The 25,412-nt window shown below is 55.8% G+C and overlaps 1 protein-coding gene across 3 annotated transcripts; it reads right to left on the bottom strand.

The window, feature by feature from the left end:
* Positions 1 to 794: 794 nt before the first annotated feature.
* NRTN (neurturin) lies at positions 795 to 25,281 on the bottom strand. Of its 3 annotated transcripts, XR_007507014.1 has the most exons (4): positions 25,108 to 25,224; positions 7,214 to 7,472; positions 4,224 to 5,606; positions 795 to 1,871 (listed from the first exon to the last, which is right to left on the bottom strand). XR_007507014.1 is itself a non-coding variant. In XM_049808281.1 (3 exons), the coding sequence occupies exons 2-3, from the start codon at positions 7,368 to 7,370 to the stop codon at positions 5,158 to 5,160; spliced, it is 606 nt and encodes a 201-aa protein (XP_049664238.1). In that variant the 5' UTR covers positions 7,371 to 7,381; positions 25,108 to 25,281; the 3' UTR covers positions 795 to 5,157. The 3 variants fall into 3 exon arrangements, 2 of the variants coding, with proteins under 2 accessions (XP_049664238.1, XP_049664237.1); XM_049808281.1 differs by having other exon boundaries at positions 795 to 5,606; positions 7,214 to 7,381; positions 25,108 to 25,281; XM_049808280.1 differs by having other exon boundaries at positions 795 to 5,606.
* Positions 25,282 to 25,412: the final 131 nt, after the last annotated feature.

The raw sequence follows: 25,412 nt of genomic DNA, 5'->3' as shown, positions 1-25,412 counted from the left end.
GGAAACCAGTAGCAGGGAGAAGGAGCTGCAGTGGGACTGGTGCATGTGCGGTGGCAGCATTGGTGCCAACGCTTCCATTTTCCACAGCTTTGAAAAGTGTTTTGTGTCCTGAACTTGGCTGGGCTTTCAAATTGCAACATCTCACCCAAAACAAAATATTAACTACCATTATCATCCTAATAAGAAGAGCAACAAAACCCCAGCCAATGCCTGCTGCTGACTTTGAGATGTTTTCCCTATAAAATAAAACAAATTTCTAAACTCAGCACTGCTTCCAGATGAGCAACTGACACTTTTTTCTGGCTGACCTTATAAAAACCTTGTGTTTTCTTTTTCTTTTCTTTTTTTTTGTAATGTGATTTTGCCACAATTGGCATGTCTTTGAGCCAACCCAACTGGAAGAGCCTTTACAAGAAGGTGGCAAAGATAATTATTTCTGTGGCTAAACCAGCCCAGATCCTTGCAGGCAATGACCCAGCCTTGGTAATGTCTCAAATCATTGGTTTGCATAAATATAGTTTTGCAGGAGATGAAAACGAAAGCAATGGGGCTGTTTGCAGGTCTGCATGGAGGGTTCTGCAGGAAACTGGAAAATAAAGCCAAGCTCCTGCCATCCTTCAGCCTGCAGCCAGCCCATGGACCATCTCTGCTCTCCCAAAAGAAAAGCCAAATTTCCCATTTCCCTGGCCGTCCCCATCCCCATGTTGAGGACATAACATCACTCTACCATCACTTACCCACAGGCAGCAGTGAAAGACAATAGCCAGCGAGAAATCAATATAATCCTCATTTTATTTTCACTTTGTCGTGAGTATGTAACAGCATCACACCCGAGTTTATGTTTGTTTAAAAAAAATAATATCATACTGCACTTTTTTTATCCCAACGTTCAGAATAAATGGTAAAAATGTAATAAATGTAAACTGCACTTGGCACCATTTGGATCAATAAATAAAATTAAAAAAAAAAAAAAAGAGAAAGAGAAAGAACGCATTACGTAGATGGCACACTATGGTATCTAAATAAATAACATAAGTTACTTCGAATAAATAGAGAGTATCTAAAATATAGATGCATTGCATCAACTTCTGCAGATGGTCGGTCAGACCCGACAATACCGGAAGGGAAATGGATTTATCCGGATGGTGCCGAGCGGAGCCGTGGGCTAGACCGTGCGCTCCCATCCTGCTCCCGCCGACGGCAGTGAAACAAGTCGCCTTTTTTTCTTTTTTTTTTCCCCTTTTTTTCCTTTTTTCTTTTCCCCCCCTCCTCTTGGGCCTCAAGTTCGAGGCTACGCCTTGTTTAACCAAGAACAAAAACATGTGGTAGCCCTATTTACGAAGGGAAGAAGGCTGAGGTTTTGAATACCACCGAAAAATAATTTGTCTTGATAAATTGGGAAAGTGATTTCTTCCCAGCAAGTTTCTGGACCTGTTTAAATAAGGAACTCTCCCTTTGCGAGTGCTTTCATCGAGTGGAAACAATGATGTTAGACCCATTTCCCCCTCACAGATACCAAATCGGGAGTGAGACCATGTCAGCAAATGGGATCCCAACCGATGCGAGTGACGGGTGGATCCCAGCCAGAGCCAGAGCTTCGGCCGCCTCCGGCACCGGCCAGCGTTACACAAACACAGGCGCGTACGTATATAGATGTGTATAGTAAAACACAATGAAACGTCCCATAACTCATTGTCGGAGAGCTGGGATAACATAACACTCATATTTTGCCTTGTCACAACCACGAGAACGGTTTTAAACATCTCCTCGTGTTTCCAAACCCCCTGACTTTTCAAACGCTGTGGAACACCCTCATCTCCTGAGGAGCGATGCTGCTGCAAACAGCAAAGCTGCAGCAACAGATAGGCAAGCTGCAAAAAAAAAAAAAAAAACCAGCCTAAAAACATCCCCCTGACAGATGTTGCACGCTGTTTATTATTATTAACATTAAATAACGCATGGGATGATGAGGAAGGAGCCAGATGAGATTTTGCTGTAGCTTTGAGTAGGGAATTTTCCATCCTTTTTTGCCCTTTCTGCATTGTAGACATTCTTCCGGACAGCTCCAGCTCCTATTACAGCAGAAAGGGCTGTAGAAATGGAAAGCATTAGGGAAATATCAGCCTTTCTATTGGAACCACATTTCCATGCCCAGGCGGCAGCGAAGCGGTGCAGGAGAGCACGGCTTGAGCAACGCTCCCGCAGCGGAGCTGAAGGAGCTTCATGCAGAAGACGGGCCCCGAGTGAGATGCACGAAAGAAGACATGCAAGCAAAAGCCATCCTTTGGCCACGGCTGTGATGCTGAAACCTGGTCAGGGAGTTTTGTGGTTGCAAATCCCAGCTGTGACCCAGCTGCACCCAAAAAAAAAAAAAAAAAAAAAAGCAGGCGCAGCGTGCTCGGCCGCCACGCCGGCAGCGGCAGACGTCAGGCACTTCCCCTGCACCTCTGCACAGGCCGGTGCTCAGCTGCTGGCAGGGTGAAAGAAAAAAAGACAAAAAAAAGATTAATTGGAGCTATTCACGTTGGTTTGTAACACACGCATCGCATCGTTTTTGGTTTTTTTCCCCAGTGCGCCTGTTTTGGGGGGTTGCAAGCTGGATTTGTGCTGTACGTGGGTGCACCTGGGGGTGTTTTGCAGCTGGAAAGTACGAGAGTGGGTCTGGGGTGCCCGAGCACCCTCTGCCTGCTCCCGAGCCCCCTCACCTCCCCACTGCTCCCAGCAAGACCCTGGTGAGAGGAGGTTCCCTTGGGCCGGGAGAGCCATCAGCCCTCTCACGTGCTCTTGTGGGTGTCTGCAAATCACGGCACCCTAAATCCCTAGATATTGTAAAAAAATGCCCAAACCAGGGTGCAAACAGCCCCTTGGGGAAATGCAGCAGCTCCAACAACTCCCAGCCACCTCCTTGGGCTCAGGGGAATACAAGTGGAGGCAACTCCAGGAAAACCAGCTGTAAATCCTCCTCTGCCGGTGCCTGGTCCTGCACTGCTTCTGCAACACCTTACCTTGCTTTATTGCTCTAGTTCCTTTTTTTTTTTTTTTTTTTTACTGGAGGCTTCTGCAACAAAACTAATTTTAGTTTTATCGTAGTGAGAACTGGAAAGCACCCAAGCCCTTGAGAGTGCAGTTATTATTATTAGATTTGGGTGCTTTTTTTTTTTTTTTTTGTAAAGTCAAGAGTGAGCTGCTTATCTGCTGTGAGCACGGCCTGGATCACGCTGACGGCTGCCCATCTGCTGTCCCCATCCTGCTCCCACTGCACATCCCCCAGCTGCTTATTTTGGGCCATCTTTTTAATTTCCGTCCAAACTCTCCCTCGTGGTGCTGCTGCACCTTGCAAAGCTGTTTTGGGAGCTCCATGCACCTGCAGCGAGTTCGGGCTCAGCAGCTTTTGCATCCCCAGGGTGCAGGTTCGTCAGCCCTTGCCGGTTCACCAGCGTGTGCAATGCCCCACGGACGGGTTTCACACCCCGCGCCCACGGCTGCCTTCTCCCTTTCCCAACAGCGAGGGGAAAACTCTGTGTTACAGAGTGCAGGCTGCTTTCCTGGGGAGGCTGGGTGCGTGGCCAGCCCTGCTGAAGGATGGTGTTTATATTGCTTTACTACATCCTGGCTCCACTCAGCCAAGAGCGGCATTTGGATGAAAAGCAAGAAAAAAAACCCACCAGCCTGGCCCTTTGCAGGGGTCGGGAGTGCTGCTTGTCACCCACGGGAGATGCAAGGGGGAGAGGTGTCTCCCATCCCAAACTGAGATGTCCCATCCCGTGGGATGCCGACCTGCTCCCCGAAATCCTGCAGCAGCATCCCTCGGCTGTGGTGGTCACCTATACAAGCACTCCTTACTGCTACCACGCTGGGATGGAGGTGCATGTGATTTTTTTCCCCCATTTAGCTGGACCGAGGAGCTGGGACACCATTGCGATTGGGGGGCGGCAAGCGGAGCATTTTCCTTCGCGTTGGTTAATGCCCAGGACATGACACCAATATTCTCCTTCTGTTTATGATTTGCTTTTTCTGGGAAGAGGGCCAACGGGAGAAAACCCATCAATCCCAAGCAACAAATATAGCCTGCCCAGAAAATGCAAAAGTCTGCGGTCTCATTTATTTCTCCGCAGAGTAAACAAGAGTGACACTGCTGTAAATGCGAACCGGAGCCAAACCCCAGGCCTGAGTCCCCTCTCCTGCACGATTCAAGCCCTGCCGAGGCGATGGGCAATACTCACGTGCTATGGCCGGGAGAGCTGGTCCGGCTTTCGGGGGATGCCGAACCGCGGATGCTCCTACCCGCGCTGCAAACCCGGCGGAGGGCTGCGAGTGCCGTGGCTTCGCTGGTGGCCTCGTGAGGCTCTGTCACCTCCCTGGCGGTGGCAGGTCTCCAGCCTGGCTGCCCGCAGGGGGAGGATGGGAGGTTAATCCAGTTACTTCAGATTATCGCGAGTTTTAAGAAGAAAAGCCCAGGGCTGCAGGGAGCGAGGCGGCGGCAAAGGGGGCACGAGCGGGTGCAGGGAGCGGAGCCAGAGCCTTTTCCCCCGAGCGCAAACGACTGTTGATGCATCCCTGCTCCCAAACACGGGGATTTGGGGTGCCGAATTGCCCCTGGCGGTGCAGGGACCCCGGCATGACGGTCACGAAAACCCTGGCAAACCCACCGGCACCGTGCCATATAGAGCAACACCCGCACAACACCCTCTGCGCACAAAAACACACGCGCCCGTCATCTCCGCCACGTGCGGCGCCTGCTTCGCGACGCCCTCGCCGCTGGCAATAACGCGACCTGTACCTGTGACGTAGGACGTGCCTCGGCGCACCCCGAGCGTAGAACGTGCCCCGTGCATGTCGCACGCCCACCGTCACCCTCCGGAGGGGCCGACGGGGACCCCTGGGCCAACCCCCGGCGGGGACAACAGCCGCAAGCGGCCGTCACCGCTCCAACAACCGCAGCCTCCGCCGGCACCCGACAACCACGTCTCTAGTCCTGTGCAGCGAGCGGGACGGTAACGCCGAGGGATGCGCCGGCAGCTCAGTCTCTCCTCCTCCGGCCGGAGGGCTGGGGGCCCGTCCCTCTCCCCCCACCGCAGCCCCCGGTCCCTCTGCCTGGTGGCCAGCGGGATTTCGGGGCCGGGGCATCGCCTCTCCCGGGGGGGTGGCCCCGGCCCTTCACACGCAGCCGCACTCCTTGGCCGAGAGCTCGTTGACGGTGTAGTAGCGGTTGTAGGCGTCCAGGAAGGAGACGTCGTCGTCGTAGGCCAGCGGCCGGCAGCAGGGTCGAGCCCGGACTTTTTCCTTCTTGATCCTCCTCCTGCTCCTCATGCTTTTCAGCGAGAGGTCGTAGCTCCGGACAGCCGCCTCGCAGGTGCCGCTGCAGTAGCGGAAAAGCACCGTCTCATCCGACTCGTAGCCCAGGCCCAGCTCGCTGACGCTCACCTCCAGCTCCTTCAAGGCGCAGGGTTTGTGGCGAGCGCGGGCGCGCTTCCTCCGGCTGCCCGTCCGCGGGAAGAGCGGCAGCTCGTGGCCCCCCGAGTTCATGGCCTGGCTGTAACGTTCCACCAGCGCCGAAATCAGCTGCCGGATCTCCCCCTCCGTGTAGCTTTCCAGCAAGCTGCTGTCTGCAAGAGAAGGGGAGGACGTTAGCGGCTGTCCCCAGGGGTGGTGGACGTTCCCCGGGGGGGCGGGTGGCTGTCCCCCAGGATGGAAATCCCCTGGAGAAGGTGGATGTCCTCCAGGATGGAGGTCCCCCGGGGCGGGTGGCTGTCCCCCCAGCTCCCTCTGTGCCCGGCACCAATTGCAAAATTCATCCCCGCAGCCCGACAACGCGTGGCCGAACCGCAGCGTCTCCCAGAAGCCGCCTTTGAGGTGTGTGTGAGGTGCCCAAAGGCTTTAAAACCCAAAGCCCAAGGCCAGAGATCCCTGTGGCCTTGGGAGCCCCAGGGTGGGCACAGCCAAGCCACCCCCAGCCCATGAGGGCAGAAAGGCAGCAGGGCAAAAAAACCCCAAACCCCTCCTTGCCCTTTCCCTCTTCTGCCCTGTTTTCTTTTTTTTTCTCCCTACCAGCTCTCTCCCCTGCCTGGAGCTGTCCCAAACAGCCCCTTCCACTGCACAACATCAAGTGCATGCTTAAAAGTCAACTATTTAGGGGAGAAAAAACCCAACCCACAATTAACTCCTGCCAGGCTCATGGGTTCCAGATGCTGCGGCCGGGGAATGGGGCAGCCATGCTTCTCCGGCATGGCTGGATGCTTGGCACCACGGTTGGGATATTGAAAGGACGAAGGTCCTGCAAAGACCATCCCGGCAGGAATTAAAGATGCCAGTGCTGCTCCTTGGTGGCATCACCCCAATGTGCAGAAAAAAAAAAAAAAAGAGTAGAAAAACCATCTGATCCCAACCAAGAGATGATGGTGCAGAAAAGCCATGATGGGATTGAGGAGAAACACCAAAAAATTTAATATTTGCACTGTTTCCCTATGGCCTGGGTGGAAGGGCTGCACCCCAAGACCTCCAGGCTAGCAGTCAACATGCAAACTGTCCCCAGCCACCACTGGCAACTTTGTCCTAATCCTAAAGCCAGCGTTAGTCCAGCTCACTGCTGGGGGAGGCACAGGAAAAGCGGAGGAAAGTGTAATTTGACAACTTGTCATCGATTTCAAAATTTCAACCCAAAAAGAAGTTCTTCTGGTTTGGAATCAAAACAAACATGCTGGAGATTTTCAGCATGCTGCCAGCGTGAAGGGGCGAGCGGTGCTGTGGGGGAAGCCGCTGCCTCCCCGCGGAGCGGAGCCATTCCCCCTCATTTTCAGCTCCTGTTTGACATTTTGCATTTGTAAAAATAGTGCAGAAATAAAAAAAATTAAATTAAAAAAGCACGTTTGGAGCTAAAAAAGCAGCTTCTTAGCATTAAGATGAGCTGTTTGCATTCAGTTTCCCTAGGTGGAAAGCTGACGTGCTTGCACCAAGCTTTGGTGCCCAGCGGCTGCGTTTTTGTAGGATCCCTCACTCACTGCCCCGAGCCCTCCCCGCTGCACCCCAAGCTCCTCTTTGACCACTCGTAAAGGGGATGCACAGAAGCAAGAGATGGCAGCGGAGAAAAGCAAACAGGGAATAAACCCGCCGGGCTTTGCTTGCGAGGCGAAAGCGTGCCCCCCTGGGGTTTTGGGGCCGGATCCTGCAGGCACGGGAGCGATGGTGGCCCTGGGGCAGAAGTGCAGCAGCTTACACTGGGTGAGCAGCGAGCTGTGGCGTTGCAGGGCCCGTGGGGATCTCCGCGGAGCCGCCGGCAGCGAGGAGGAGGAGGAGGAGGAGGAGGAGGAGGATGCCCGTGAGGAAGACGGCGAGGAAGGCAAGGGGCTGTATTTCCGGCTTCCGTTGAACATGTCTCTACAAACTAAAATGGATAACATGGAACTGAGGAGCATCGATGCAATGGCTGCAAACTTCCATACCTTCATCTTAGAGCAAGTCAGAACATTGAAACTCTGCAAAACAGGCAAAACAAATATCCTTATTACGCGGCCTTCGCCTGTGGCCCCCTCTTCCCTCCCCCCCATCCCCATGGCTCGGGCTGGTGGACCATCTCCCGCGGGACCACCAGCATCCCCTTGGCTCCATCTTGTCCCCTCCACCCTCCCGAGACTGGTCCAGTGTTGCAATAGGGAAACTGAGGCACAGAGATATGGTGCAGCCCAGGGCTGTCCTGCAAAGGGGAATCGGCCACGGCGGGTGAGGGCAGCTCGGGGCTGGTGGTGGCAATGGGGACAAGTCGGTGTCCTCGCCCCATCCATCCCTGACTGGATATCCACCTCCCCTTGCTCTGGCCAGGTTTCCTTGCACCGGGGGTCAATATCACAGTGGGCAGCTGTGAGTAAGGGATGGGCAAACTCATGCCATGCTGACCTGTGACACCTCTTCGCCCGGCACATCCCCTTTGGGATGTGGCGAGCAGTGGAATGAGCTCCCGTCTCCATCGTCCTCCCCGCTCCCTCCCCAAGCCCCGGCGTGGTTTGACATCCCCGTCCTTCGGTGAGGTGTGTGGAGCGCCGCGAGTCCGCTCCTGCCATCCTCTCACCCGGATGCTTGACTGGAGCCCAAATCCCTCCCTCGCCGGCACACCGACACGGCAGCTCCATCAAACCCAGCCAAAATCATGAAAACCTCAGGAAAAATGAACGGGGAGGCTGGACTGTCCTGACGCAGCTGCAAGTCTTGCGGTGGGATGGGGCACCTCAGCCACGCGGATCACCTGGGGTTGCAGCCCAGCACTTCTTCAAAGCACAAACCCCCCCACTGGCATTTCCCTCACAGGTGAGCCAGGCCCTTACCTTAACGCCATTCAATTTTCTCCATCCAAAGCAGATTGGATCTGGTGGGATTTTACAACTGACCCTGCAGCCAGGCAGGGCAGCAGGGAATCGGGTCCGTGCTCCCGTCAATGGGCTGGCAGCCATTAAATCCCCATCAAAGACAGGCTCTGGAAAGCGGCACGGACTTGCAGCTGCCTCCTGGCCCCTTTTTTTATTTCAGCTCCTTGCAAACTCCAAACATTTCTCCTTTTAAAATAAATTTTCCACCGGGGAAAAAAAAGAGAGAAGGAAAAAAAAAACCCCCATAACCCCAGTTTAGCAATATTTGCCAAATAGAATTTACCAGGGGGAAAAAAATGTTTATTTTAAAATGGAATTTGACAGGTTTGCTTTTACTGTTATTGTAGAAAACAACAAGAAGGGCTGTGAACGCTGCCTCATTGCCAGCAACCCTTTATTTTACGGGATGCAGATAATTGCACATTAACTAACAGTAATTATATGCCCTGTAGGTTACAAGATAATTGTAGAAACCAGCCAGAGTCTAAATATTTTCAACTGGGCTATAAACAATGCCAAGCTAGAAAAAGAATAGTTTTGCCATATAAGGAGGTAAGATCATGAAATCCCGCCGGGGTGCAAAGCGGCGGAGCTGGCTGAGACACCGTGCCGATAAGCACCGGCAGCAAAACGTGCGTCGGGTCGAGAGTTTGCAGCCGGCTGGTGGGGAGCACTGGGAGCACTGGGAGGGGGACGGTGCCGTCCCCATCTGCTGCCACTTCTCCTCCTGCGGAGCCAAGGTCGAGCCGGTCTCCTTGTCCTGCAGGCACGGGGAGGGTGATGGAGGCCGCTGGGTGTGTTTGCATCTACTTTCGTCACCATAATTAGGTGCCTTAAATTCAGATTTCTCCTCTGAGATAAAAAGCAGGAGCAGGGAACAGCCACCGAAAATGCTCATTGGCATCAAACAGTTCCCGGCAAGGCAGCGGGGATAGGTGCTAAATGGTGAAGAACCGAGGAAATTGCAGTTTGTTCTCAGACAGCTTGCAAAATTTGGGGAATGATGGACTCGTGAAGAAATAGCAGCTTCGGGTGAAGCAGAGGGCACAGGTTTTGGAGGTGGGGAAGGGACCCCGCTTGCGGTGACGTGTTGGACGGCAGCGGTTGGTTGTCTGGGAGGAAAAGCAGCTTTCGGCAGCTGATGTTCAGGCATTTTGGGAGGTGAATTCCATGGTGGACGACCAGCAATGGGATCACACACGACCTAGAGCTCAACCTTCATCGTCACCTCCAGAGCTGTTCCCGGGGGGCTCAGCCCCCTTCGCCCTTCGCGAGGGAGGAAAGGGCTGCGACGAAGCAAGGCTGCGACACTTGATCCGTCCACCTGAGGAAGGGCCTCTGGCTTACTGCAAGCCCATAAAATTTTAGGAGAGCGGTTTCAGCCTCGCTGCACGTCCTGTAAAAAAGCCTTCTATTTCAGCAGCCAGTAATTTTGGCCTCCACCCGCTCGCCGGTGACCTTTCAAAAGACTAAAACCCTAGTTCCAATGTGCAAAACAATAAAAAAAAAAAAAAAAAAAAAAAAAAAAAAAAAAAAAAAAAAATTCTGGGCTTTGCCTTCAGTTTCTCTTGCTCTAAAAAGCCACAGACCACATGTGCCAACCTGTGGGGAAAGCTGAAGTTCAGGCTGAGGGAAAAGGAAAAACACACACACACACACACACACGCACACAGGAATCACAGCCGTGACTCATCCAGGACGATGTTCGAGCTGCACCCTCCCATATTTCTGATTTCTATGTATTTTAAACCCACTCTGAGCAACAATAAATAATCACAAGGGGTTTGACATGTGCTTCCTTGGACCCGCCACTGCAGGCATTGCTGCGGGGCTCTCCTGCCACTCTGTTTTGGACACATCGGGTACAGCCCCACTGGCTCAGCCCCATCCCGCATCCTTCATCCCCAAAACCTCCCCAGGTGCAGACCTGTACCCAAAGGTGCCCGTGCCCCGGGACGTGCCATGCGCCCTGAGCTGCCCAGAGGTGGCGGTTTGCACACGAGCGTGCAAAACATTTGAGAGGAGCTGAAATGGGTGAAGCCGGCAGCCGGCGAGACTCAGCGACAACTCTGGCCATGCTGAGCGATGCCGGGCTCCCACGGGGAAGAGGACCTGGGGCCAAACCTTCACATCTCGAGTGTTTGCTGGCAATGCTAGGCTGCTGTGAAAAAGTTGCCTATGGCTATTGCTCAGTATCTGGTGGCGCAAGTGTTCATAGAATCATAGACTTACAGAATGGTTTGGGTGGGAAGGGACCTTTCAAGGTCACCTAGTCCAATCCCCTGCCATGAGCAGGGACGCCTTCGACTAGAGCAGGTTGCTCACAGCCCCGTCCAACCTGACCTTGAATGTTTCCAGGGATGGGGCATCCACAACCTCCCTGGGCAACCTGTGCCTGTGTTTCTCCACCCTCATCGTAAAACATTTCTTCCTCATATCTATTCTGAGTGTTGATGAGTCCAAGTCTTGCTCCTGCTGGCACAGCAAGGCTCCATCAAGGAAACACCAGGGTCTTCCCAGCCTGGACTGTGCAGTGCTGGGCACGGCCGCTGCGGCTTGTTGCTCCTGTCTCATTGCAGCTACTCCACAACACAAAGGTGCAGCCACCTCCCTGTGTCATCAGCTCCAGGCTCGGCATGGCAGGATGGATATCCCATGTTCCCAGGGCCAGGAGGCAGCCCTGTCACTCAGGGTACCCTAGCTGGCACCCAGACCTGGAAAATTGCCCGTTAAATCCACAGTGGTGGCTCGTCCCTCTTGCTCAAAGCAATTTTGGAAAAAGTGTATTGCACGGCTGGGGATGGGACGGTGGGATAGGGATGGGGTTTGGCTGCAAGGTAGAGGTCGGTGGCTGTCAGGGTTTAACCCCAGCCAGCAACTAAGCGCCACTCAGCGGCTTTATCACTCCCCTCCTCAACTGGATAGGGGAGAGAAAATATAACAAAGGGCTTGTGGGTCAAGATAAGGACAGGGAGAGATCCCTCAGCAATTACCGTCACGGGCAAAACAGACTCGACTTGGGGAAAATTAACTTAATTTATTGCCAATCAAACCAGAGCAGGGTAATGAGAAATGAAACCAAATCTTAAAACACCTTCCCCCATCCCTCCTTTCTTCCCAGGCTCAGCTCCACTCCTGAATTCTCCACCTCCTTCCCCCCAGTGGTGCGGGGAACAGGGGCTGGGGCTGGGGTCAGTTCATCACACCTTGTCTCTGCCGCTCCTTCCTCTTCAGGGGGAAGAATCCTCACTCTTCCCCTGCTCCACTGTGGGGTCCCTCCCATGGGACAGAGTCCTCCACAAACTTCACCAACATGAGTCCTACCCATGGGCTGCAGTTCTTCACAAACTGCTCCAGCATGTGTCCCTTCTGTGGGCTGCAGTCCTTCAGGTACAGCCTGCTCCAGCGTGGGTCTCCCATGGGGTCACAAGTCCTGCCAGCGAACCTGCTCCAGCGTGGGCTCCTCTCTCCATGGGTCCACGGGTCCTGCTCCAGCATGGGCTTCCCACGGGGTCACAGCCTCCTTCGGGCATCCCCCTGCTCCACCGTGGACCTCCCTGGGCTGCAGGGGCACAACCTGCCTCACCACGGTCTTCCCCACGGGCTGCAGGGGAATCTCTGCTCTGCTGCCTGGAGCACCTCTTCCCCCTCCTTCTTCACTGACCTGAGGGTCTGCGGGATTGTTTCTCTTATATGTTCTCACTCCTCTCTCTGGCTGCTGTTTCTGTGCCCGACGCAACTTTTTTCCCTTCTTAAATCTGTTATCCCAGAGGCACTACCACTATCGCTGATGGCCTTGGCCAGCGGCGGGTCCATCTTGGAGCCGGCTGGCACTGCCTCTATCGGACATAGGGGAAGCTTCTAGCAGCTTCTTACAGAAGCCACCCCTGTAGCCCCCCACCGCTACCAAAACCTTCCGACGCAAACCTGATACAGTGGCTCACATGCCGGGCTGGGGTGGGGGACAAGGTTGCTCCAGCTTTGCTCCCTCTTTCTGGAGGGGACGGAGGAAGCCAGCAAACCTGGAGCTTTGGGGTGCCACAGGAGCTGTAGGCGCAAAAATGTGGCTGCGAGGGTGTGCCGAGGGACTGATGGCGAGCGCAGGGGGCAGGAGGGCTCGCAGAGAGCTGCAGTCTCAGCTGAGGATGCCCGGTCCTCGCACAGCCTCCTCTGCCAGCAAAAAAAAATAAATCCTTCTTTTCACAGGGCAAACAGGCAAGTACGGCCGTGCCGGGCACCCTGCTCGGCTTTTAGCGCGCATCTCTGGGAGCCAAAACCCATCGAGGCATCGCAGCTTTACAAGTCATCCTCTGCCACAGGTTGTACCTGTGCATTTACTCCAACCCCAAAATACACCCACTGAAGCCACGCCACCCATGATCCATGGGTCTGTGTCCGTGGTGTGCTGTGAGGGGGCTTTTCGGTTGAGTCCTGGCAGGGTTTGGGCACTCGCAGCAGCATTACATCCCGGGTAGGGACCTGGGGATCCTCCCCAGCTTGATGAAAGGCCAAAGTCTGCGCTCAGCTTTTCTTCTGGAGAACAGCCCAAAAGCTCCCTATTTTCCTGCATTCTCCTGATAATCCATTAATGCGATCACAACTGTCTAGCCGCACTGTGCCTGCTGCCAAGATGGGAAACTCAATCTCACAGAAGACCCTTCCCTGCCGGACAGCCCCCAAACCAGCCCCGTTTCACAGGAGCCCAGCACTAAAACCACTCTGGCATGAAGCCTTTGCTCCTGCAGCCTTTTCTGCTGTCACCTGCCCCGCTCTCATCCCCACTGCAGCCAGCTCCTGTCCGGGCTCGCTGCTTTCCAGGCAGAGGAGAAACCGCTCCGTGTCCTGAAGAATTGGAAATCTTAAGGAAAAACAACAAATAGCAGCACAGCCAACTCCCATTGCTTAGTCTGGAGGGAGCAAGTTGATTATCTTGGCTCCCCCCACCGCTGCAGATCCTCCCAAAAACCCTCCATGAGCTCCTCGTGCCTCTCATCTTTCTTTTCAAAGGGGATCCAACAAATCCACCCCACGGCCCTAAGTAAACTTTTCCAAGGCTTGATTACCCTCACTGTTCAGCAAAAAAAAAAAAAAAAGACAAATCAATTGAGTCTCATTTCTAGTTGGAGTTTTCTTTGCTTCAGCTCCCGAGTGTCGGTGTTTCCGCTGCCTTTTGCTACTAAATCAAAAAGCAGCAACCACTTCCCTGCAGATGTGTTACCTTCGCTCACAAAAACAGAACATTATGGGCTTCTCGCACTTCCCTCGCTTTTCATGGTCTCAGTTTTTCTCATAGCTCTTTTTTTTTTTCTAACCCATTTCCAATTTTTCAAGCAGACTGAGGATTTGTTTCCAATATCCGCTGACTCATTAAAGCCTCAGCTCCTGGAGTCACGAGATGAAGGAGGAAAAGCAGAGTTTTATTTTTTTTTACCCTAAATCCTCCTTGCTGCAGGGGAAAAGAGGAGACGCAAAAACTTTCAGTCCTGACGCTTCAAAGCCCAGAATGCAGAGAACCCAAAAGACATTATATTTTAAGTGTGTCATAAATTTTCAGTCGATTCATGCTTCCGGGCATTGACTCATTATTTTCAAGCGCTCGGCCTCAGCCACGCCGCAAGAATGGATGAGGCCACGGAGTGGCCGAGGTTTTTTTGGCAACACAAACCACTTGGAAAGACGAAGGCCTTGATGGGACATCAGAGAGAGCTTCCACCTGCCACACACTGTTTATTTTAGTGCCTTACATGGGAGCCAAGCTGCTTTGAAATCCTGGCTCCTCATGACTCACCCCGCAGGAATTAAACAATTTCCATCCAGGCTCACCGTGAAGCAGCTCCAGGGGCTGCTGAAAAGCGGCTCCTCCAGCAGCAGCCTCCGGCTCAACGCCTGGTCCTGCTCGGAGGACGGTCGGCTGGTCCCGGAGGGGATGGGGGTGGCAGAGAGACCACCTGGGCAGACTTTCCGCCAAACTTATCGCAAGCTCCTGACATGCTTTTTGGGGAATTGAACCCCCCAAAAGAGCAGCAGGGTGTCTGACACCCCTGACCAGGGTGGATGCTGTACTGAGAGTACCGGAGCCTGCAGCGGGGTCGCCAATGCCCCAGGGTCAAACCAGCCCCCAAATGGCAAAACTGGCCCCAAAACGGGGAGCATTGAAAGGAAAAAAGCCCCAAACTCTGATCTGAGTTGAACTGTTGGATTTTCCTGCTCGTTTGACAGTAAGTGGGTGCATAAATGAGGGGAAGGAGGACAATGTCCCCATCTCCAGCTCTGCTCCGGGGACACGGAGCGCCACCACCTCAGTGCAGGCATCCCCTTGGCTGGGGACACGGGGCAGCGGCACCCACGTCCTTGCCGGCAGCTCTCTCACCCCGGCACAGCCTGATGCTTTGAATGCCAAAAGCGACGATGACCGTGGTGCATCCCACAGGCCCGCAGCGTTGGCTCATCCCTGCGCCGCCTTCCTCCCCTCCCCAGCTCTCCCCGCTCCCCCGTAAGCAAAACCAGAGCCGAGCGGGGGACAGATGGTTCTGCTTTGCCTAAGTGAAAACCAGCCCAACGCGAGAAACTCCAAAGCTCTTCCCGCAGCCCCAGCTTCCCCCAGTGTCCCCCCCCCCCAAAAAAAAAGAGCCGACCAAAAACAAGCCAGACCCTCATCCCTGGGCTCCCTGCCGCAGCCCAGCTCCTCTGGGAAAACATTTTGGGGCGACTGCCAAAGCTCCTCCTGGCTTCAGCCGCTCGGCTCTGGTGAGGAAACGGCAGCGGCGGAGCTGGTCCCGGACCCACGGGATGGCAGAGGGGGAGAAGGGGCCACGGCTGGGTGGGGGGAGCATCAGCGTTCTCGGCAGCACGGGGAGCCCCTTGGCTGAACGCGCCAACCATCGGCAAGCTGCACCGTTCCCACGCTGACATGACATTTACATTCAGGCTGAATTACGGCGGGTTTGGTTTACATCCCTCCACGCAGCTGGGTCAAAAAAAAAAAAAACAAAAAAACCCCCACAACCCCATCATCACAATAAAAATAATAAGAAAAATAAGTCCTCACCAAGCCCATGTGACACAGCTGAAGGATTTGCTAGGGGCATGTGCGCCCCGTGGTGCTGCAGGCGATGCCAGTGGATGATGGCCACGCTGTGCTCCAGGTCGTGGCCGGAGAAGGAAGATTTCACAGCTTTGCCACAGCTGGGATGCCACGTCTCAACGTGAGCAGCAAGGTTGGGGCACAGCTTTCTAGCCCTGCTGAGCTCAGCCAGGGTAGTTGCCATCAGACGGAGCAGCCCCGCTCTTGGCCCCATCAATATTCCCACCATTTCCCTCATTTCGGATTTCAGGGAGCCAAACCAGCTCAAAGCTGACCACCGGAGATGGCACCAGGAGGTGGCAGGAATTTCAGGTACATTAACTCATCCGAGCCATACACGCATCCCATATCCCTTGGCACCTCCGGCGATGTGCCTCACCGAAGGGCATCATCTTCTCCCCACGGGCCGTAGAGCTGGGAACGAGCAGGCACAGGACCCCCTGCAGACCCCACAGCATGGCCAGAGCCCCACGCCAAGGAGGAGATGCCCTGTCCCGTGTCCCTGAGCTGGGGGAGCCGACGGCACCGATGGGAACTGAGCAAATGCTGCCTGCGAGGGAGTTTGGCAGCTCTTCCAGGAGGGGATGGAGCACAGGGGAGAAAAATCCCAATTTGTGCCACGGCCAAGGGGCACCTTGAAGAGCTGTCCCTGCATGGCAGGGGACAGCATCCTGCTGCCCCAAGCCACGCTGGCTTGGATGGGCAGGAGAAGCCAAACTCACTGGGACAGAAAACCCAGTGCCAGTGCCCTGTGCAGTGCCTGGCATCACTCTGGTGCCCCCAGCCCAAAAACCCCAGGGCCACGACCCGCTCGCCTCCCCTCCCCACCTCCCGGAGCACAGCCAGCCCCACTCAGACCCATTTTTGGGGCTCGACTCCTCCAAGGAGTCCTCGCGAGCCAGATGCCGGGATGATGCCGACCAGTCTCACCATCTCCCGTCCCTCCCGTGGGATTTCTGCTCTCACCGTCCGGCATGCGCCCCGACACGGCGTGGGGCTGCGGGGAGGCAGGCGGCCCCGCGGGACACATCCACGCCGTGGGAGGCAGCACAAGCCCCTTTGATTCCTTCCCTGGAGGTCCCACGCGAGCTTTCATGTCATTAATTAACAGGGGATACAGCGGGTGCGTGGCGGGGAGGAATCCCGCTGCAGACGCGGACCCGAGCGCAGCAGCATGGTGATTTCTGCCGTGGTGTTCCGCTGGGTCCCCTCGTTGGGATCGGTTTAGCCCTGGCTGGGCTTAGCTGATCCCTGCATGGGCAAATAAAGATGCTGCTTTCTCTCCAGCCTTGGCTGCCCTCATCTCCCACCCTGCCGCTCCCGTCCTTGCCGCTCTCTCTGTCGCTCGCCGGGGCACAACGGAGGCAGAAACGCAGCTGCAATATAAATCAGCATTAAAAAAAAAAAAAAAGCGGTTTAAATGCAGCACGACTCACTGCAGTGTTCATCCTGCCCGGCCAGCACAGGGACACCCGGGTGGTGCCTGCACAGAGGTCTGGGGTCACCCGGCCAAGACCTCCACCCCCAACATCCCTCATACGCCAGTTCTGCAAAAAAAATCATTGAAAACATCACATTTTGGGGATCTCTGTTCTTCTTCCTAGCTACAGCGTTTATAAATCCTAGCTGGTTGGACATGGGCGGTGTGGTCCCCAGCTCGTGGATTCCAGCATGTGCTGGTCCCCAGCCCGGCGGCTGCGTGTCCCTACTGACCCTGACAAGGTGTAACTGCTTCGTCAAGGTCAGCAAGGCTATAGCAACCCAAAAACCTTTATAAGCTGATTCAGTCAGGTCTAAGCAGCAGCAAGAGCCACCCTTTATGATAAGAGATGAGTAATTAGAGACAAAATTATGAGAAATGCTTCAGGATGGTATTGCTTGGCACGTCAGCTGGAGCAGAGAGTGTCGCTTGTGGCATGACGTGAAATAATGCCGTAACAGGAAACAAGGTGGGAATAAAAACTGCAAAAAACCCCCCATTGATGCAGCCAAATCCCATTTGCTGATGGGCAGAGAAAATAAAAACTTATCGTTTGAAATCCCACTAAACCTAGGACGGTTTCTGTACCCCTGCAGGAAATCAGGGATAACTCCAGCCAAAAAAAAAAAAAAAAAAAAAGCACAAGCAAGACCCCCCGCAGTGCTGGGCACCCATGGGTGCTGGTGTGCTAGCAAGCAGCAGTCTTATGCACTGCCTGACACTGTTTCTCCAGCCCAAAATTTCCCCCTCATGCTGAAACCTGAAGTCTGAACGTCAATTTTTTTTTTTTTTTTGAGTGACAAACCACCCCCCCATGCACTAAATAACCGCGCGATGCCAAAAAGAGGCGGTTTGTCGGAGGAAACTAATTACTGTGGCTTGTTTGAACAATCCCAGTGCCTCAGGAAATAGGGTTAAAAGCTTAAATTTTGGCAGTGAGATGGAGCCCAGGCCCCAGATGTGCTTTCCTCTGGGCCGGTTTCGACACCGCTGGTATCTGTAAGCTGCCACGGGTGCGCTGGGGGCAAAATCTCCTTTTTTCCCAAGAAAGGAAAAGCCCTTGGTGGGATCCAGGAGGGAAAAAACACGACGGAGGCAGGAGGGTAAGAGGGCTGCCATAAAAGCATCGCCTCCTCCCGCGCAGCAGCTTTGGCTGCTTTCACCTTCCCTGTTTTGTAGGGTTTTCCTTCTTTGTGGATTTGGCTGGCATTGCGGCACACTCCAGCTCCCCCAAATCCCCGAGGGGGGTGGGGGGTGTCACTGTGCTGCAGCGTGCCTCAGTTTCCCCTTTGCAAAAATGTCCTGGGAGCATGATGGCCCTTGAAGGACTCCGTGTATTAACTCCCCATTTTTCCAAGGCACCCGTGGGAGCAGAGTGGCCACCTCTGGCTTTTCCACGTGTCTCCGGTGAGCTGGCATTGTCCCTTCAGCTCCCACCTTAATAATTCCCATTCTCATCCCTAGAGATACAGATCCTGCCCTATCCCATCATCCCTGCAAGCAGGACAGGTTGAGCCAGAAACAGGCCATGCCGGGGGCAGGACAGGGGAGTTACAGCCCCCAGGTGCCCCACGAGGGATGAGCACCCATCTGCATCCCTGAACAGCACCCATCTGCATCCCTGAACAGCACCCATCCGCATCCCTCTACAGCAACCAGACCAAGAAGCCCTGGTGATGCCGATGCCGCCTCCAGCCTGGCAATGGGAAATCCCCCGTATCTTCACTCCTTTTTTCCCTCTATATATTTAATTTCTTTTTGCACAGAAGGAGCTGGCTTGTCAAGGCGCCCGCCGGGGATTACAGCGCTTTGCTGAGGGCAGAGAGACCCGAGAGAGGTTTGCAAATCCAATTTGCACTAAACCCTTCCAGTGGGTTTTGGACGGTGCACAGACTAATATCCCATTAGCATTTACTGTCCGACTCCAGCAGCAACTGCCGACATATTGAACCACTTAGTGCTGCTCCAGAGTGAACAAATGAGAAATTCCTCCCGAGACAGCAACAGCAGTGGACTGGGAATAGAGATTTTTGGGTGGTGAAAGTTCAAAACTGGGAGATGCTTGGGATAATGAGGGCTGGAGATGATGGGAATAGCTGGAGGGTCCCCAAAAGGCAGCAGGTCAGAGTCACCTGGGCCTTTGCATGCAGAGATGCTGATACGGTGGTGCAGCATCATGCTGATGCAGACAGACAAGTCCCTGGAGCTTTCCTGTCGCTGTGGGGAAAACCCGCTTGGGATGCCCTCAGGGACCAGAAGCTTTCGGCATGGAAGAGCCACACAGCTCCCAAAAAAGCAAAGTTTTGCCCTCTGAGCTCTCTGATCACACCCAAGCGATCCCAGGACATCGGTGTGGGAGAACTATGGAGGCATTGCCCTTCCCACCCATCTCCTGCAACTCCAGATCGGATCTAATCGACCTTGTGGATAAGAGATAGGGATCGGTTTTCCTGCCCCCAGCCGACAGCGTGGTGTGCTCTGCGCTGCCATAGAACATTCTTTGCAGTCGAAGCGTGGCCATTCAAACCCTGCCTGTGCTCCTGTGGAGAAGCCGGCACCGTCAGCAAGGTGAGGGCAGGACTGCGAGGCGATGTGGGCAGGAACGATCTGCCCCTTTTCTGCCAATTTTCCACCCTTCCCAGCCCAGAGGTTGCAGCGGGACCCGCTGGCGCTGCTCAGAGCAACAGGAAATTAAAGAAAGCGCTGCTGGAAGATAACGGCGCGGCTGGAGGAAGAGTTCCAGCGAGAAGATGGGATTGCTGCGCATCTCCTCTCCTGCTGCCTGCGGGAGCGGAGCCGGCAGGCACAGCCGAGCCCAACACCCCGCCGTCATCCCCGTCCTGGTGGGGAGCCCTGGGCCGGCGTGCCGATGCCACCTCTCCTCCACGGCCCATCCCACCACAGCTCCTGCGCCGGCGTTTGGGGATGGAAAAGATAATTGTCCTCAGATCTGCTCCTGGAGACAGGAGGAGGGCCAGATCCCCCTCTCCTCCCCGTCGGGCCTCTGCCAGGGAGATCCTACCGCAAGTGATGCTTTGCCAGGGCACAGCCGGCCATCACCATCCCTTCATGCCTATGCATCCCTCCTCTGCCTGTGCTCAGAGGGCTCCTGCCACCCAAATCCTGGCTGGGTCCTTTCAGCCTCTCCCAAGCACCCTTGGGCACTAAAGAGGCGTGTGTGTGTCCCCGGTTTGGGGAAGCGAGGTGATGCCACCGGTACCCAGCCCAGCTCGGCTCGGCTCGGCAGAGCATCGCTGCCAGCGGCCGCCTCCCCGCGTCCTCCTGCCACGTGCGGCGGCTCCGCCGCTGGCACCATCCCTCCCAGACAGCTCCGTGGAGCTGCTAAGCCTCAAAAATGTGCTCTTAATAAGCCAGCACCACTTAACGAAGACAGCAGCTGCCCTATTAAATCAGAGGCAAGCCTTTCCTCGGCGACACCCCGGAGGGACAGGACTGGTGTCCCTGGGTGGGATGCAGCACCTGCTCGAGGGGATGAAGATGTTTTAATTGGTACCCAAGGTTTTGGCTGGCTTTGGTCCCCCCATGTTGCACAAGGGCACAGCATCCCTGCCTGTCGTGGGGAAGGCAGCAGAGAGGGAGAACCCCAGGGAAAAGCCAAAAGGCCACTCCAGCACCTTACTGGGAGCATCCCCTGCCCGCTCCTCCTGGCACGGCTCTGCCAGCTGCAGCCCAGAGCTGCCTGGGGATGACAACCACTGGGATGAACCCCACAAGGATTTGGGATTTTGGCTTGTAGCCCTGTGGTCAGTGGCACAGGGACGAGCTGACCCTGCTCTGCTCCAGGAGCGCAGCACGAGGCTGCCCGGGGCAGCAGAACTGGGGGCTGTGCCCCATTTTACAGGGCCAAGAGGTCTTTGGCCACCAGCCGCCTTCACCAAGTCCAACAGCCCCAGTGTTTTATAGGGGAGGGTCAGGGAGCAACAACAGCCGGCAATAAATACACCCCGTGCTCCCAGCCAGCTCCATCAGAGCGCAGCCAAAACCAACATTATTAAAAGCAAAAAGCCACCACAAGCCATGCAGAAGCCCGTGGCCTGGTCAGCGATGCGAGCGCTCAGCGCTTTTGCAAACAGCTCTGCCATCATAAGCGAGAGCCAGAGACGGCAAAGACGGGGCAAAAGTGGTTCTCAACCCAGGACTCGACCAAAACGTGTTTGTCGATGCCTGGATGCCCCTGGAGCTGCCATGGCTTGGAGACAGCAAGGGTAGTGGGCTGCCAGCCCTCCCCAGCCCCAATGATGGCTGTTTGCTCTACCCATCCCCCAAATCTTGGCCTATTTGCTTGCTTTACATTGGCTTCAAAAATCGGCATTCATTTGGTTCCTTCGGGGACATGTTTTTCTCCCTAGGAAGGACTAGGGGTGGGCTTACAACCACCTCACCCCTCTGCCACAGCCTGGAAAAAAGCAAGCCAAGGTGAAATCGAGGGGTTCCCTAAAGCCCGGAGCCCCATTACAGCAAACTCCGCAAGCCCAGACCCTGCTCACGAATGATGTCCTTGCTCAGCACTGGGCATTGCCCAGGAGGGCTTATGGATGGGATTTATTGCCCTGCCCCAAGCACCACGTAGCCAGGTCCCTGCGCTGCAAAAAAGCTGCTGAAATAGAGAAAAATGCAACTCCTGCCATGGATTATTGCGGCCAGGGAGCGATGCTAAAGAAGGAACTTCCCCTCCTGGGACATCTCCTGCTGCACAGCTGGGGCTGTGCAGGGATGCCGGCTCCTCGGAGCGCTGCCTTCCCCCAGCAAGCGCCAGGCAGGGCTACCCTGCTTCCCTCCCGGCAGCCACCATCCACCCCCTTACACACTCGGTTTGGACAAAGTTCAAAGGAAACCTTTTCTGCTGGAAAAAAAAAAAATAAAAATGTGGTTCCATCAAAATCAAAACACTTCATGAAAACCAGCGTTGATGCGGCTGACATTGCTTATTAGGGGACTGACATGCTGGCGACGCGGCCTTTGAACAGCTGCGGAAGGAAATGCTTTTTTGTCGTCGTTCGAGAACAACGCGGTGGCAAATAGATTGTTTCAATTTAGCTCTTTGGATGCTAAGTTACAAAGTGAGCCCGTTTTGGGTTTCGTGACGAAGAAGCGATGGGAACGAAACTGCTTGTGGCATTTCCCTTCCCAGGGCGATCGCAGAGGGGGTTGCTTCGTTCCTATGCTCTCGGGATGCTCCTTCACACGAGAGCATCTCTGCACCATGCCTGGCACAAGCAGGAGGGAGCAAGTTTGGGTTTCTTTTCCTCTCCTCCACGTTTAATGGAGAAAGACTACTCCAAACTGGCCAATTCCCAGAAAAAGCTGGGTTTGGTGGGATTTCTCCAGTCCAACCAGCTAACGGTAGAGCTGGAGCAGACGGCTCACCCTGACCGAGGGACCGGTCCACCCCATGGCTGCATCGCTGCGGCAGCACTTCTGGGATGCCAAGTGATCCCTGGCACAGTGGGAATGGAGGGACCGGGTGGTACCCAGGTCCTCACCCGCTCCCTACACACACCAAGCCCTGGGAGCCACCGGAATGGGATCACATGCTGCTGCTCTGCCAGGCTTAGCAAGGGTCCTGGAAGTGGAATAGTGCACATGTGCTTTAGCTTAGAGCAGCAATGAAATTGCCTGTGGCACCAGGGGGAACCCCCCCCCCCCCCACCAGTAAAATACACGCCCCAGTCCTGAGCTGCACTACTGCATCTCCTGCAACGGGCACCCACGTGGGGCCCCAGGACCTTCCCCTCCTCTCAGCATCTCCCTCTCCACCGAGGCTCAGCCCCTCTGGGTACCGTGAGATGCTCTGTAGGCAGGGGCTGACATCAACAGGCAGTTGTTGGCTCTTTGTGTCCCCCCAACCCCCCAAGCCCACCCCTGCATGGGCATGTCGTGGCTCAGCATCTCACAGGATGGGGCTCTCCTGGGTAAGAAGCTGCCTGCCCTGTGTGCCGAATACCACCGGACCGGGAGCGTGCATGGCATGCTGCGCTGGGGACAGCCAAGGTGACGCCTGCTCTGGCCACGCTGGGCTGTGTTTAGGGCCACACGAGAGGTACCTCGACCTCAAAAAGTGGGTATTGCAAAATTTAGATCCTCCCTTGCAGTCCCCCAAAGGTGGAAATCAACCTCAAAAGCATGCCCTGGAGCCCCCGAGCCTGGGACGGTCACAGGAGAGCAGCCCAAGGGCAGCCCTAGGAGGGGCCTTTCACTGGGAGAGCAGGGAGATGGCTGAGTGGAGAGCTGTGATTCGCATCTGCACCGTGGGAGGGCACCCAGTGCAGCCGCAGCCCGGCCTGGTCCCAGCACCCAGCACCATCCAGTCCTCCCTCAGCACAGGCACCCAGGGGTGCCCACCTCCCAGTAAGAAGGGACACCGGAGCAGTGCCAGGACCTGCATGTCCACCCCCCTCTCCCAGGCTGTGTCACAACGGACTGGACCAGCTCGTCTTATTTACAGCCCGGGGGACTGGATGCCAGGAGGCCTGGAAGGTGCTGGGTGCTCCCCTTGTCCTTGAAAATCCTGTGACCGTTGCAGCCCGGGAGGAGCCTGGCCCTGGTGCCGCATCCTGCTGCGAAGTAGCTGCAACCGCACACAGACTGATTGCAAAGCGGGAGGGACAGCCTGGCATCCCCTGGGATGCCTGCAGCCGGCATCGGGATGCACTGCACCTCCTCTGCTCCTTCCTCCAAGCAAGACACGAGCTGGACCAGGATTGAGCAAGCACTTTGAAATCCAGCGCTACTTAAAAACTTGAAATATAGAAACGGAGGAAAGTCTCATTTTCTCCCACCCAGCTCAGCCCTGGAGCTGCTGGGGACGGAGGCGGAGGACGAGCCCGCAGCCTGCCGCCGGCTGACGGGCAGCTCTGTGGTGACACTGAGGATGCTCACACCGGGGCACTGCCACAGCCCAGAGCAAATCCCGGGAGCAAGCGTCTCTAGCTCTGCTTTGCAACCCGAGTCAGTGCTGCTCTGCTTTGCAACCCGGAGTCAGTGCCGCGGCAGGTAGATTTGGATCTGAAGCAAAGGCCCTGTTAAAACCAGCAGCTAAAAAACCCAAACCCAAGTGCTCCAGCCTCCTAAAATCTTGCTCAGAAACCCCCACTTCCCTGCTCGATGCTGCCCTGTACCATGCAGCATCTCGCCCGCTTCTGCCGTTAAATCTAGGAGCACCCACAAACACGAGAGTCCGAATTTGGGCTCCGCAGATGATCCTGGTTTCAGACCTGGGAGTTCAGCACACATCCACGACTCACACGCCGCTTCCGACAGCAGGCAGTCCCTTCTCCCGCTGCGATAAACCATGCCCTCGACCCAGCGCCTAATTGTGGATTGGCTCCCGAAGCAACGATGGGATTTAAATCAGTGCTGGCTACAAGCTACCATATATGTGCAATAAAGACATCCGAGGTCTAAGTTGTTTTTTTAAAGCCTTCGTACAGACCGCAGCAAGAGTGGGAAATTCCCTCCCTCGACGCCGGGGTGAAATTCGCCTCCCAGCCCCTGCAAAGCTCTGGATATGGTTACCACAGCTCGGCGGCGGCCGAAAGCTGGCGGCTGGAGCCGGGAGAAGGTGACGGGGTTGCAGATGCAGACAGAGCCCGGTCGTAGATCCTTCCGTTTCTTAAAACTAATATTTAGACAGGACGCATTTCCCCCCCCCCCCCCCCCCCCCCTCCCACCTCCTGTGAATAAACTGCACCCTGAGCCGTCCCTCGCCGTGTTTGTGTTTCTGCGTGGCGGGACGGTCTCCAAGTATGAAGCAAACTCCTTCGGCAGCCGCAAAGGCCGCCCCGACACCGAGCGGGAGGTGGGCGGCGGGGGGCCAGATCCTGGCTCTCCTCCCCCCCACCCCCCCTCCCCCAATTCCTCCTCCTCGCATCCTCCGAGGAAGCCCAAAGGACCCGATTCTGCCCCGTTTGCGGGTTGGCAGCATCCGACCCCGCTGGGCTCGGATGGGACCGGGGAGAAATAAAAAAGGGGTAAAAACCCAGGGCCGGGCACCGCGGGACCGGGTTCCTTCCCCCTGGGGGAAAGAGGCTCCGCCGGGACCCCCGGAGCCGCCCCCCGGGTCCCGCACCGCCGGGTGAAGGGCAGGATCCGTCCCGGTTGCGGGCAGGTGCCCGTGGCCGCTTCTCCCGGAGGAACCGGGGACCGGGACCGACCGCGGGGCTTACCTGGACGCCGGGCCGGTAGTCGGGGCTCAGCGGCGACTCCGTGCCGGGACCGGGACACGCGTGGGACCGGGGACCTCCATGGACGAGAGGCGGAGGAAAAGCTCGCTACGGCGTGGGTCCGCCTGGGCTGGGGCTCGGCACGGCACGGCGCGGCTGGAGGACGGCACGGCACGGCACGGCACGGCACGGAACGGAACGGAACGGCGGGGGGGGGGGGGGGGGCTCGGCCACCGCCTCCTCCCCGCGGCGGGGGGCGGGTTTGGAGCCGGCCGGTTCCCCCGCCCCACCCGCGACCGCCTCCAGCC

The sequence above is a fragment of the Accipiter gentilis genome, chromosome 8, assembly GCF_929443795.1.
Source record: "Accipiter gentilis chromosome 8, bAccGen1.1, whole genome shotgun sequence".
Lineage (NCBI taxonomy): Eukaryota > Metazoa > Chordata > Aves > Accipitriformes > Accipitridae > Astur > Astur gentilis.
Note: the sequence above shows the minus strand (reverse complement) of the source record. Positions and strands in the feature narration are given on the sequence as shown.